This window comes from Moschus berezovskii, chromosome 9, assembly GCF_049115385.1.
Source record: "Moschus berezovskii isolate FMDL1 chromosome 9, NW_MosBer_1.0, whole genome shotgun sequence".
In the NCBI taxonomy this organism is placed as follows: domain Eukaryota; kingdom Metazoa; phylum Chordata; class Mammalia; order Artiodactyla; family Moschidae; genus Moschus; species Moschus berezovskii.
The window spans coordinates 18765954-18779450 of record NC_142468.1 but is presented as its reverse complement, the minus strand read 5'-3'; the positions used below and the strand labels follow the sequence as shown (position 1 = coordinate 18779450).

At 39.6% G+C, this 13497-nt stretch overlaps 1 protein-coding gene across 3 annotated transcripts in view; it reads left to right on the top strand.

Moving 5' to 3' along the window:
- The window catches only part of PSEN1 (presenilin 1), a 75213-nt gene that overhangs the window by 23750 nt on the left and 37966 nt on the right, over window positions 1-13497 (top strand). For all 3 annotated transcript variants that reach the window (XM_055435564.2, XM_055435562.2, XM_055435563.2), the window contains exons 4-5: window positions 7119-7372; window positions 9508-9649. In XM_055435564.2, coding sequence (XP_055291539.1) covers window positions 7119-7372; window positions 9508-9649 — 396 coding nt within the window. The remainder of the gene's footprint in view (window positions 1-7118; window positions 7373-9507; window positions 9650-13497) is intronic.

The window sequence follows — 13497 nt, the reverse complement described above, 5'->3', positions numbered from 1 at the left end:
GGCCTCATGTAAACAGAAGCAGTCTTAGTAGGCAGGCTGTTCCAAGGACTTAAAGGTTATCTCCTAGGAGCCACGCCAAATCTTTCTATGGTGTATGCAGGTTTTGGACACCCCTGACCTGCTGAGTTAATCCTTTTATAGTACAAAAGCTCTTTCACATCTTTTCATCCTTCAGGTCTCAGCTCAAATGTCATCTCCTCAGATATTCTGTGGTCACATTACTTGAAAGTCCCATTCTATGTATTTATCACATCACCCTATTATAGTACTATCCTAATCTGTAATTATCTTGTTTATTAGCTGTCTTCCCCTGCTTGAAATCAGTTCATGAGGGCAGTCTTGTTGACTGGTACGTCCTTGTGCATAACTGGCATTCACTGTTTTTTAAATTAAAAAGTTTTAACTAAAACAAAGTACCATAAGCCAAATAGAAAAAATGACAAAGAATATGAATACTTCAGTTCAGTCACTCAGTCGTGTCCGACTCTGCGACCCCATGAATCACAGCATGCCAGGCCTCCGTGTCCATCACCAACTCCCGGAGTTTACTCAAACTCATGTCCATAGAGTCGGTGATGCCATCCAGCCATCTCATTCTCTGTCGTCCCCTTCTCCTCCCGCCCCCAATCCTTCCCAGCATCAGAGTCTTTTTCCAGTGAGTCAACTCGTCGCATGAGGTGGCCAAAGTATTGGAGTTTCAGCTTTAGCATCAGTCCTTCCAGTGAACACCCAGGATTGATCTCCTTTAGAATGAACTGGTTGGATCTCCTTGCAGTCCAAGGGACTCTCAAGAGTCTTCTCCAGCACCACAATTCAAAAGCATCAATTCTTCGGAGATCAGCTTTCTTCACAGTCCAACTCTCACATCCATACCTGACCACTGGAAAAACCATAGCCTTGACTAGACGGACCTTGGTTGGCACAGTAATGTCTCTGCTTTTTAATATGCTATCTAGGTTGGTCATAACTTTCCTTCCAAGGAGTAAGCGTCTTTTAATTTCATGGCTGCAATCAGTATCCGCAGTGATTTTAGAGCCCCCAAAAATAAAGTCTGACACTGTTTCCACTGTTTTTCCATCTATTTCCCATGAAGTGATGGGACCAGATGCCGTGATCTTTGTTTTCTGAATGTTGAGCTTCAAGCCAACCTTTTCACTCTCCTCTTTCACTTTCATCAAGAGGCTTTTGAGTTCCTCTTCACTTTCTGCCATAAGGGTGGTGTCATCTGCATATCTGAGGTTATTGATATTTCTCCCAGCAATCAAGATTGCTGGGAGATATGAATACTTAGTTCATTTTAAAAAATGATCATTTTTTTCTAATGATAAAAGACATAGAAGTTAAAATTAAACTGAGATCCTATATTTTAATACCTATCAGTTCTGGTAAAAATTCAGGCATCGCAAACTTACTGTGTAGACAAGGGCTTGTTGAAATAGGCACTCTCCTGCATTGCTGAGTGCGCTATTTGGCTGTATAAATCAGAATTTGAAGTGAATATATACTTTGACCTTGTACTTCAGTGAAGTTATCCTATAAATATGCCCCTTCATGTGTGAAATAACTTCACTGCCATGATGTTTGAAATGGCAAAACGTTGGAAGCAAGTTCGGTGTCCATCATTAGGGGATTGGCCTAATAAATTATGATATCTTCATACACTGGCTGTGCAGCTGGTTAAAAGCAATTTTTTAAGAGAATAAGGATATTCTTTACTGACATACAGAAAACTTTCTAAGATACAGTTTAAAAAAGAAAACGTAGTATAGGACAGTGCATTTCTTGTGCTACCGTTTCTGTGGACAAGGGGAATGAGAATATGTATTTGTATTTACTCGTGTATGAATAAGGAAACTTTGAAAGGATTTGCTGAGAACAGTGACCAATGGTAACCTGGAGGGTTAGGAAACTGAGAGTTAAGTGGGAGGTTTTTTATTGTATGCTTTTTTGTACTTTTTGTTTTTTTTTTTTAACATGAACTATGTATTTAATTAAGGAGTTCAGAACAACTTGTTAAGGACTTCATAACATCCTAGAAATAAAGATACTAAACAGCCAACAATCATCAAAAACTCATGCTAGAAAATTAATGGTAATAGGATTAACATATATATTATTTACAGGACAAAAGCATTATCTCCTATATTTCTCACAACTCATAAGGAATCATCACTACGCCCATTTCTACAGACTTCTCTTTTCAGACCCTAAATCTTCCTAGTTCTTCCCCAGGTATTAAAAAAAATTTTTTTAATACACAATTAGAATTTATCTTGCCCCAAATTTCTATATCTCTGAGTTTATTATTCCTTTCACCTCTACACTATGTATTTACCACTCGTTCTACTAAAAATCACTTTTCTGGCTCACTATTCATCCTTCAAAACTCAGCCAGCATAGTCTTTCCTTGTTCTTGAAAGCTTTCCAAGTCACCTGCACACTCCTAGGTCAATTCAGTGTCTTTCCTGGTCACCGTCACAGCATCCTGTGTATACCTTCTTAAGGCAGAGGATCCCAACCTCATTCATAGTGCTCTAGGTATCTTAGTAATTTGTTCATGGCACCGCCAGGTCCAAAGAGATACCTACCTAACAATTTCGGTATGAAGGTTTCTCAAAAAATTAAAAACAGGGTTTCCCTGGTGGTTCGGTGGTCAAGAATCTACCCATCTTTCCGCCTCGCCTTGTAGACGTGCCCGTAGGTGCCGCGTCCCACTTTGCACCCTTCGTACTCAAACAAATCCTCCACCCGCTCCCGCTCCGCCGCCAGCTTCGCCTTGAAATCATAATCCATTGTCTGCTTTCCCCATAGAGGCACCGGGACGCGGGGGCCGCCGCCGCTCAGTCCCTCCTCCTCCTCCTCCTCCTCCCCCCCCCGCGACTTTTTTGTACTTTTTGAATTTAGAATCCAATGTGTATTTTGCCTCTTTAAGTAAATAAATTGTTTTTTAAAAAGACATAAATTATATAGTTAACTTTTAAAGTAGTATCCACAGTATTATGTGAAACAGTGCTCTAGTATCCTGTATTGGCTCTGAGGGCGGGGCAGGGTGGGGTCACTAACGTTCACTATAAACCAGAATATCCAGTCGAGTACCCTTAACAAGCATATTATGATTGCCTCTTTCATGCTAGCCTTATAGGAGAGCTGTGGTGCCATAGAAAGACCAGTTTTGAAGTGAGAGATTTGAATTTGATTTTCCTACCTCTGCTGTTTTCTGACTATGAAATTTTGGATCAGTTGTTTTACTGTTCATCTACCAAAACCTCCCAACATATAAAGATAAACAATGAAGTGAGAGTGCTTTTAAATTATATAAGTACTTTATATAAATCATATAATACTAAATTACATAAATGCTTTGTAAATACTATATTAAGAGAGCTGTTATTACTTGCGTTTAGTTTACACTAAACATTAATCTGCCCAAGATGGCCATAATTGTATTGCTGAATATTAGCCACAACTGCGACGTTCTTAGCATATGGCACAGTCCCCTCCTTCTAAGAGAGTTGAGGTGTGAATTCCCTCTGCTTCTCAGCTGTCTGCCCCACTATGCCCCTGTTGTCCAGAGCCCACCTTCCTCATAACCCTTTCCCTCCTACTGAACTTCAGTGACTCGTGTTCAGCCAGAATTATCTTTCTTGGTAAGTGGTGTATATTTTTCTGTCTTTTGTGCTTTGCAGTTGTTTCCTTTCCACTCTCATACGCCTGGAGTCTTCATAAGTGTCTCCTCCATGAGGTCAAACTGAGGCGGAGTGCACCAGTGCCTTTGTGAGGCCAGCTCTTCTCTCTCCTTCCATTCCCCATCATTTATCCCCTACCTGCTTCATTAGTTATCATCTCTGTGTTTTGTATCGTCAACATTTTCCTCTAATCCTAACTCTATTCTTTGACCTGACAAGTACGCTCAAGTCTCTAACATCCGTAAAATAACTTTTTAAAATTTGAATCTCCTCTTTTGTCCATTTTTTATCTTTTTTGGCTTCCAGGAATAATTGCCTTGAATTTCTCAGTTTCCATTCATTCCCCAGTCCATTATGATTTATGGATAACCTGCTGCTTAAGCTTAGAAGTTATTCACACTTCTCTCCTTGGTGGTCATCTCACTTTGTATTTTTCCTTCCACAGCTGTTGTGATAGATTAATGACCAACACATCAATCTATAGTTTCTCCCTGAGGTTTCATCCACTTTCATAGCTATAGAAACTAATGGCTTCCTTCAACTCTGTTCTGAGCTTGAAATGCATTGTCTAAATTCTCTCTCTTCACCCGACTAAAATCTCTCTCTGCTCCTCTAGCCTGCTTATCTTCTTGTGCTCCCTGTGTCCATCAGTGCTGTCACCACCTTCCTAGTCCCTTAAGCCGAAACCTCCAGAGTCCTTGTTGACTCCTTCCTGCCCATTCACATGTAATTTGCCACAAAGCTCTGTCATTCGCTTCTGAAGTATTTTTCTCACACCTCTCCTATTTTCTATCACCACTTCATCAAGTTCGTTTAAAACGAAACATAATCTGATCTGTCACTTCCTCAACCTTAGCAATTTTTATGACTTTTTTGTTGCCTACAGGACAAAGTCTGAAGTCCCTGGCATGGCAAACAAGGTACTTTACAACCTGTTCCTAACCTTCCTTTTCCTGCCACCAACCTTGACCACCCTGTTCTCAGCCACCTCAGGAGTACTCACAGGTTTTCTGCATAGGCCTGTGGCACAGTTGACATTGTCTCTGCCTGGAGCCCATTCACCTTCCATTCTTGAAGGTTCTATTCAAGAATTGTATCTTTGATTTTGTCTGTCTTTTTGGCTTTAAATTTTTATTGACATATAGTTGATTTACAGTGTTGTGTTTCAAGTGTATAGCAAAGTGATTCAGTTATTCATATATACATAGTGATTGAGTTACACATATATACATGTATGTATTTTTTATTTTTCATATTATTGCCCTTGTGGTTAATTACTTGATATTGAATATGGTTCCCTGTCCTATACAGTAGGACCTTTTATTTTATTCTATTTTATATGTAGTAGTCTGTTATTTGCTAATCCCAAACTCCTAATTTATCCCTTCTCTACCCTCTTTCCCCTTTGGTAAGCATAATTTTGTTTTCTATGTCTGTGAGTCTGTTTCCATTTTATAAATAAGTTCATTTGTTATCATTTTAGATTCCAAATATAAGTGATATCATATATTTGTCTTTCTCTAATTTACTTCACTTAGTGTGATCATCTCTAGGTCCATGTAGCTGCAAATGGCGTTATTTCATTCTTTTTTTATGGCCGAGTAATATTTCTGTGTGTGTGTGTGTGTGTGTGTGTGTGTGTGTGTATGCCACATCTTCTTCATCCATTCATTTGTTGATAGACATTTAGGTTGCATCCTTGTCCTGGTTATTGTAAATAGTGCTGTTGTGAACATTAGGGTGCATGTATCTTTTTGAATTAGAGTTTTATGCCCAAGAGTGCAATTGCTGGATCATTTGGCAACTCTATTTTTAGTTTTTCAAGGAACCTCCATATAGTTTTCCATAGTGGTTGCATCAGTTTACATTCCCACCATATGTTGCCTTTCTCGATCACAAAAAATTAGTTCTGTAGAACTTTGTTCACATCTCTAGTATTTCTCTAATATTAAAACTATCTTATGAGCTTCTAAGGACAGCATATAGATCTTTTAAATTTCTTTTTAATTTCTGCTGCAGTGTTACAGCAGAGTAACTGAAATATAGAATTCTTATAATTACTTATGGAATGAATAAATTGAAAGTCAAGTAAAAGAGAAAGCCTATAGTAAGTCTGCAGAGCAGTCATGTTGTCTTGTGAATGACAGATTGAGAGGAGGTTAAGAGCTTGATTTCTGCAGTCAGGGACACCTGGGTTCAAACCCTCTTTACCACAAGCTGTGACTGTTTCCTTGCCTGGAAAGTGGTGATGGTAAGGTGGTTGTGAGAGTTAAAAGTCAAAGTACACATCAGGAATTCCCTGGTGGTCTAGTGGTTAGGATGCAGGGCTTTCACTGTTTAGGGCACAGGTTCAATCCCTGGTTGGGGAACTAAGATCACACAAGCCTTGACGTGGAGCCAAAAAAAAGACACATATTACAATCCCTAGTACTGCTATTATCAAGCATGTAATGTACTTAGTTAAACTCTATAGTCAAAAATGAGATACAAGATAAAAAGTGTGTCTTCCTATGAGCCTCCTGTCTTAACCAAGCTGATTACCTCTTGTCAGCAACAGTTACTATCAGTTACTATCAGTCTACTTTAATATCCTGTTTTATTTACTTCTCTGTTATTTTTCTATTTTCTATTATTTTTATTTTGTTGTTGTTAATTTTCTTGAGATTCATTCTACCCTTTACAAAAACTGAATTTTAGACATAATAATATCAAAAAGGAAATTGAATAGGCAAGGATAGACCCAGGATAAGGATAACAGTAAAAAAGTGATGTTTAGAACTAGAGAAAAATGGAATCTACTTTCATTCCTTCCTTCTTGTATTTATTGTCCCCTTCCTCTATATAGGTGGGAATGGGTTTGGAAAGAATCAGAATTAAGGCCTAGTTTCTGTCTGAAAATGTTTTGTGTTTTTTTTTATTGAATACTGTTTTGAGATAACTGTAGATGGTAAGAAATAATACTGAGGGATCTCCTGTATGTCACTACAAAGATTTCTAAGTCTTATTAATAACGAAGGTGAGGTAGTTCATTGTATAAATGATAGGAAACTACAGGTAAAGAAGCGTTTCATGATTTTAAAAAAGGTGAGAATACTCTGCTTGGAGCTGCAGCAAATAAAGAAGGCTTCATGCAGATGTCATTTTTTAAGTCAAAAATTCCAAAGAATGAGTACAGTTGTTTTAGATTTAGAAAGAGCTGGGTGAGAGAGGGGACCTGGGTTCCTCCAGTGGACAGTGGTAAATAATCTCGACTTTTAGACTGTGTACTTCTTGTAAATTGATTCTCTCTTGCTTTAAGGTTTTGGAAATTCGCGTAATAATGGGCCTGTTGTTCCCCAGGGATCTAATCATTGCATTTTCTGTTTTAGATATAGAACACTTTGATTCTCCTGGGAGTCTGACTTACTGAAAAATCTCTTCCTGTGCTTTTAGAATGGCAGTAGAGAGCGGCATGAGCACGGCAACGAGAGGCGGAGGCGGGGCAACACTGAGTCGGTATCCAATGGCCGAGCCCCCAGCAGCTCACAGCAGGTGGTGGAGCAAGAGGAAGAGGAAGACGAGGAGCTGACGTTGAAATACGGCGCCAAACATGTGATCATGCTGTTTGTCCCTGTGACTCTCTGTATGGTGGTGGTTGTGGCCACCATCAAATCAGTCAGCTTTTATACCCGGAAGGATGGGCAGCTGTACGTATGAGTATTGTGGGTTGTTATTCTCAGGGCCATTCCAGCTGTCCTGCGTAGCGTGTCATCATCACCTTGAAGACCTCTGACCTCTGCACTGAAGGGCCGTGAAGGCTAGAGAGTCCATCCTCTCTGATGACTGGAAGCAGATGGTGCTTTACGTAGAGAAAATAAAGCTGCAGAGTTATATTTTTTATGTAGCATCCCTAGATTGGGCTCAATTTATTTGGAATTGAACAAGTAAAGAATTGAGTAGTGATTTTAGCACCTCAGGGCCATTGGGCCCATTGTTCTTCTCCCTGGAATGTTTTTTTCCTTTTCTAACTTTGGTAGATTAATTCCTATCATCCTTCTCATTTTGGCTGAAAAATAACTTCCGTGATCCTCCTAAAAGAATGAGGCCCTTCGCGGTATTCTTTCGCAACCTGTTCTTTTTAACTTGTCACAATATGAAAGTGTATATTTACTTTCCTTTTTTAATGCCTGGTTTCCTTCTATACCACGAGGACCATGAGAGCACTTTTGTTTCCAGGGTGAGGAATGTAATAAATGTTCAGCAAAAAAAAATAGTTCAGTGAAAGGATGAAGAAGGAATGCAGATTGGCACTAAAGTGTTTGCCAAACTGTCATGTAGATTCTCTGGTGTTGCTGGTGTCTGCCCTTTGTCTCCAAGAAAAATGCTTTAATCCAGATGTCACCTAGTTCTGTCTCTGGGACCCTTCTTGGGCTCAAGATGTTTTAAGTGAATTCAGAAATTGGCAAGTGTCTGGAAAACTCTGTGGGGTTCTGAAAGCCAAGTTTTAACCTTTTGAGAGAAAGGCTAAGACAATGAGTGAAGAGCAGGGGTTAGAGACAGTAACCAAAAGAAGTCGGGGAATATTGTGTCTGTAAGTTTAAGTTAAGTTTGGCTGCATGTTATAGAACCAGGTTAGCTTGCTATGCCCCACAGGCCAGATCCGCCTGCCACCTCCCTTGATAAATTAAGTTTTATTGGAACATGGCCGTGTCCATTCATTTATGTATTGTCTTCGGCTGCTTTCATACTACAAGGGCAGAGTCGAATGGTTGCAGCAGAGACCATGTGACTCACAAAGCTTAAAATATTTACTCTGTAGTCCTTTACAGAAAGTTTCCGGAGCCCATTATAGAAAATCAAAATGGAATTCCCTGCTGATCCAGTGATTAAGTCTCGACGCTTTCACTGCTGAGGCCCAGGTTCAATCCCTGGTCAGGGAACTAAGATCCTGCAAGCCCAACGGCGGCACAGCCAAAAAAAAAGAAAAAAAATTAAAAAACTGGTTTGAGTGATATATATATTTTCTTGTCTCCTACAGAATAGTGAAGAGGTAGTAGTTCAGATTGTACAGTGTTTTCTTTTCACCAAGGATTCAGACTTCTTCATTCCTTCTCTTTTTGACTTCTGTTGTCTAGGTTATTTCAGGGTCCAGTATTGGTGCTGGAGCCCCAGCCTTCATTCAGGCAGCAGGAAGGAATGGAGGAGAAAAGGACATAAGAACATACCTCTCAGCAGAACTCACTCCTCCCTTAGAAGTTCCACAGACCACATCTGCTTATAACTCAGTGGTCATTACTTATTCTCGTGGCTGTACATAACTCCAGGGGAGGCAGAAATAAAGTCTTCTGTTGAAAACATTGGTACCTGGAAAAAGTGTTTTCATGTGAAACAAGGGTAGATGGATATGTGACATTATCTCAAGACAACTTTAGTTGTAGTCACCTTACAGATACAAGATAATTATCCACCATTTTACCTTCCTCTTAGAACCATTTGTAGCCTAGGTAGTTTATGGCAGAATCTGGTAGTACTTGAACAAATCACTGGTAAGCTGTGGAGAAAACATTTGATGAGGTAATTATTTCAGTGTAAAGCATCCACTAGATGGAGCCAGTGTCTGGCGCATGTAGGTCCACCTCTATTTTGACCATCTCCTTTTATTTTGAAGAGCTTATTTTAGCATAAAGCTGCTTTTCTAAGGTTAAAAATTCTTGGTTAGATTGATGAGCTGAAAAAAAAAGTGACTTGTAAGGTATCAGTTCAATCTGGGAAACAAAACTGGTTTTGGAGGGCATGTAGTTTAGAATCTCCATTAACCCGTGGGGCTTTTGTTTTCTTACAGAATCTATACTCCGTTTACAGAAGACACGGAGACTGTGGGGCAGAGGGCCCTGCACTCCATTCTGAATGCGGTGATCATGATCAGCGTCATTGTCATCATGACGATTCTCCTGGTGGTCCTGTATAAATACAGGTGCTACAAGGTGAGCGTGAGACACAGAGCTCTGCTTCCACCACCTTTTCTTTCTTTTTTCCTAATAATTTCATTTTCGGCTGTGCTGGGTCTTTGTTGTTGCACGGGCTTTTCTCAAGTTGAGGCGGGCGGGAGCTACTCTAGCTGCAGTGCTCGGGCTTCTCATCGCGGCGGCTTCTCTGGTTGGGGAGCGTGGGCTCTAGGGCTTGCAGGCTTCAGTAGTTGTGCCGCACGGGCTCAGTAGTTGCAGCTCCCAGGCTCTGGAGCACAGGCTCCAATAGTTGTGGCCCATGGGCTTGATTGCTTCACAACCTGTAGGCTTTTCCCAGATCAGGGATCAAACCCATGTCTCCTGCATTGGTAGGTGAATTCTACCACTGCGTCACCAGGGAAGCGCTCCACCATCTTCTTTGTTTTATGGTTGGATTATTCTGTCACCTTACTCAGTCTGATAAAGAAAAAGGTCTTATATTCTAAAACTAAGTTAATTTTTAGTCTCCCCTCCATTTGTGGAACAAAAGGCAAAAATGAAAAACAAATGTTTTCATAAAATATCAGTCTAAATGGTTTTAACATTTTGATTTGCAGTATACTTAGGACCTTCCAGAAGAATATATCCTAAGACCTTTGTGAATTCCCTCATTGACAAATAGCACTAGATGATACAATTGTCTCCATAAAATAATGTATAACCATAGAAAATCAGATTTTCAGCTTGAATGGGTGCATGCTCAGTTGCTCAGTCGTGTCTGACTCTTTGTGACCCATGGAATGTGGCCCACCAGGCTTCTCTGTCCATGAGATTATCCCAGCAAGAATACTGGAGTACACTGCCATTTCCTTCTCCAGGGGATCTTCCCCACTCGGGTGGAATCTAAGCCTCCTGAGGCTCCTCCATTGGCAGGCAGGTTGTTTACCACTGAGCCACCGAGGAAGCCCCTTCAACTTGAGTACAAAACAGTGAAGCCACCTTTAGATGCCGATGTTGAACTCATTGGTGACTGGCTGAATTCCTGTCCATTCTCTCACCTTCTCTCCTGCAGGAACAGGAATTTTTTGCTTGGGAAATAAAGGCAGGGGCAGTTATGCAGGGAAGAGACAGACCCAGACCTCCCAGCCTCTGCTCCCTACCTCACGCTACCTAAGTAACTTGCCTGTGAATTTCAGCTGTCTGGCACATGTTTCAGAGTCATGCCTCAGAAAAATGACAAATTATTACAGTTCATGAACCTTTAGGGTCATTCTCAAATGAAAGAAATAAATATTAACTTTTCAAATATTGAATTCTACACTTTTTACTTCTGTATTTTCTCTGCTTCAATATATTCTTTAACATGGCTAAAATCAAATGTATAATCAGTATGTGTCCTTTTTTAAAACTATTACTTGGCATAAGCATTTTCCCATATTATAAATTCTTAGAAAATATGTGTAATGACTACATAATATTTGACTCAATGAGTGTATTGTCATTTACTTCCCCTAATTTGGACATTTGAGTTCTTTCCAGATGTTCACTGTCCTAAAAAACAGTGAATGTCTTTATGCATAGAGCTTTTCAGTTTTTCAAATTACTTCCTTAGGGTATAAGCCCAGGCACAGAATTTCTGGAACAAATTGTCTACATATTTTTGGCTGTCTTGGTATGCAGAGTTTTGTTTTCAAATTGATAGTATCAATTTGTACTTAACACTAGTGGTGAGTGAGGCTGTCTTACTGTACTTTCACCAGCATTGAATTTTTAAAAATACCTGTGCAGGGAATTCCCTGGCAGTCCAATGGTTAGGACTCTACACTTCCACTGCAGGGGGCATGGGTTTGATCCCTGGTCAGGGAACTAAAATCTCACATGCTGTACAATGTGGTTAAAAATACATATATATATTTACTTATTTATATATATATATAATCTGTTCTAACCCTAATAGGCAAACCAAAAATGTCCTAATTTGCTGAATTGATTGGTTATTAGTGAGATTGAATATCCTTTCACTATTCACCTTTTCACTGTTCACAGACTTCTAAAATTATGCAGAGTTTAACCTTGTTTGTTGAGTGGGTGAAAGCATTAACCTAAGTGATGACCGTTCACAGTCTGACATCAGAATCTGGAGATTGAAGACAAAAGATGTGATGTGACAGGCAGTCATCTACACTCAGGCACCCAAAGAGCAAATGATGTAAAACCGTTCCCCTCCCACTGCTTAAACCTGCTATGTCTCAGTTACTTTTAACTTTTTTTTTTCACTGTATACAGTTTTGTGTACAAAGAAGTGTCTGCCTGCCAGTTCCATTTCTCTGCTTTATTGGACTCTGTTTGTGACTTGTATCTGGATTGTGTGCTACTTTTGTTATTCACATGTTGGTGGGAGTCCCCTAGGGATTTGCATTCTTTTTTGGTGGTTGGACCCCTCTTTCTGCTTCTTCAGCAGGAACTTAGAGGGCTTCTCATCTTGCTAAAGCCCACTAAGGTTGTGTTGAGTTCAGGTGGAGGAGGGTAGTACTGGAGGGAAAAGGTGGTAAACTTAGCCCTGGCTTCCTGGTACTTCTGATTCCCCAGCCTATGTACTGGCAGCTGCATTTATTCAGTCCAGATTTTATAGGTGTATTTGGTAGGAGAGACAGGATGGAATGGGCTTTTTTACTCCTTATTGGTGATGGACAGGGAGGCCTGGCGTGCTGTGATTCATGGGGTCGCGGAGAGTCGGACACGACTGAGCAACTGAACTGAACTGAACTAGAACCTATCTCAAGGTATTTTTGGTGGTTTTGTGCCTCTTTTAGTTAGTGCTTCATGTTAGACAGTCTAAACGTTTATACTTAGCTGGATTTCCATGTTCACCCATTTACTGATGTTGTTTTGCTTTGCTTTTTAAAATGCTTATGTCTTGGCCAGCCCAACCAATTCTATAGCAACAAGTTGTTTACTTTGACTCTTAGTGTAAAAATAAAAGGGGCTTTTGAGTCAGAAATTCAGAAACTTGCCAGCACCTGTTTAGAAATAAGCCCTGAGGATTTGTTATGTCAGGAGTTGGTTGTGCAGTGTCTTTGAGAAGCACAGGAAGCTAAAAGACCAAACAAACCTTAAAAAGGAAGAACTGGAAAAGGCAGTTTAATTATTGTTTGATAAAGATGAAACCATATACTTACTTAAGTCACATGATTTCTGGCCTAGATAGTTCAGTGTTTAGAGGAGATCTTTGCCTTGCTGTACTGAATCAGGGCTCATTTATTTCAGAGCCTGTAGCTCTGAAACAGGAAAGCTGAACTAGGGATTTTTGCAAGATGAGAAAGGCCCGTTTTACCACCTGATGTTCTAGGAAAAGGGAGGTGTTACTTAGTCATCCAAAGAGGCTTTGAATTCAGGTAATAATTCAGAAAATCATAACATCTGTGATTAACCTAGTAAGAAAACCATTAAAATCATTATTACAGGCAGAGGGCTAATATTTTTGCAGTATGAAGAGCACTTACAAATAATTAAGAAAATTATGACTATCCTAATAAGATATTTTAAAAACCCAAGAAGAGAAATTATGAAGGAAATCTAGATGGCCAGGAGAGGAAAAGAGGAGAGAGGGGTGTACATATATTTCCTCACTAGCAAAAAAAATATATATTAAAATAGCAAATTAACGTATTTAGCTTATTGACTTGGTAAAAATTAGTCAGGACTTAATTTGCAGAGTCACTAAGCCAGTATATATCAGTAGTCAGTAATTAGAAAATGTCTATACACTTTGATTCTGTAATTTTGCTTTCATGATTTATCGTAGAGAATTAAAAATGCTGAAAAATATTTGCATACTAGATATTAATCCTAGCATAAAATGTAATTGGAAAAAGAAGGAAAACCCT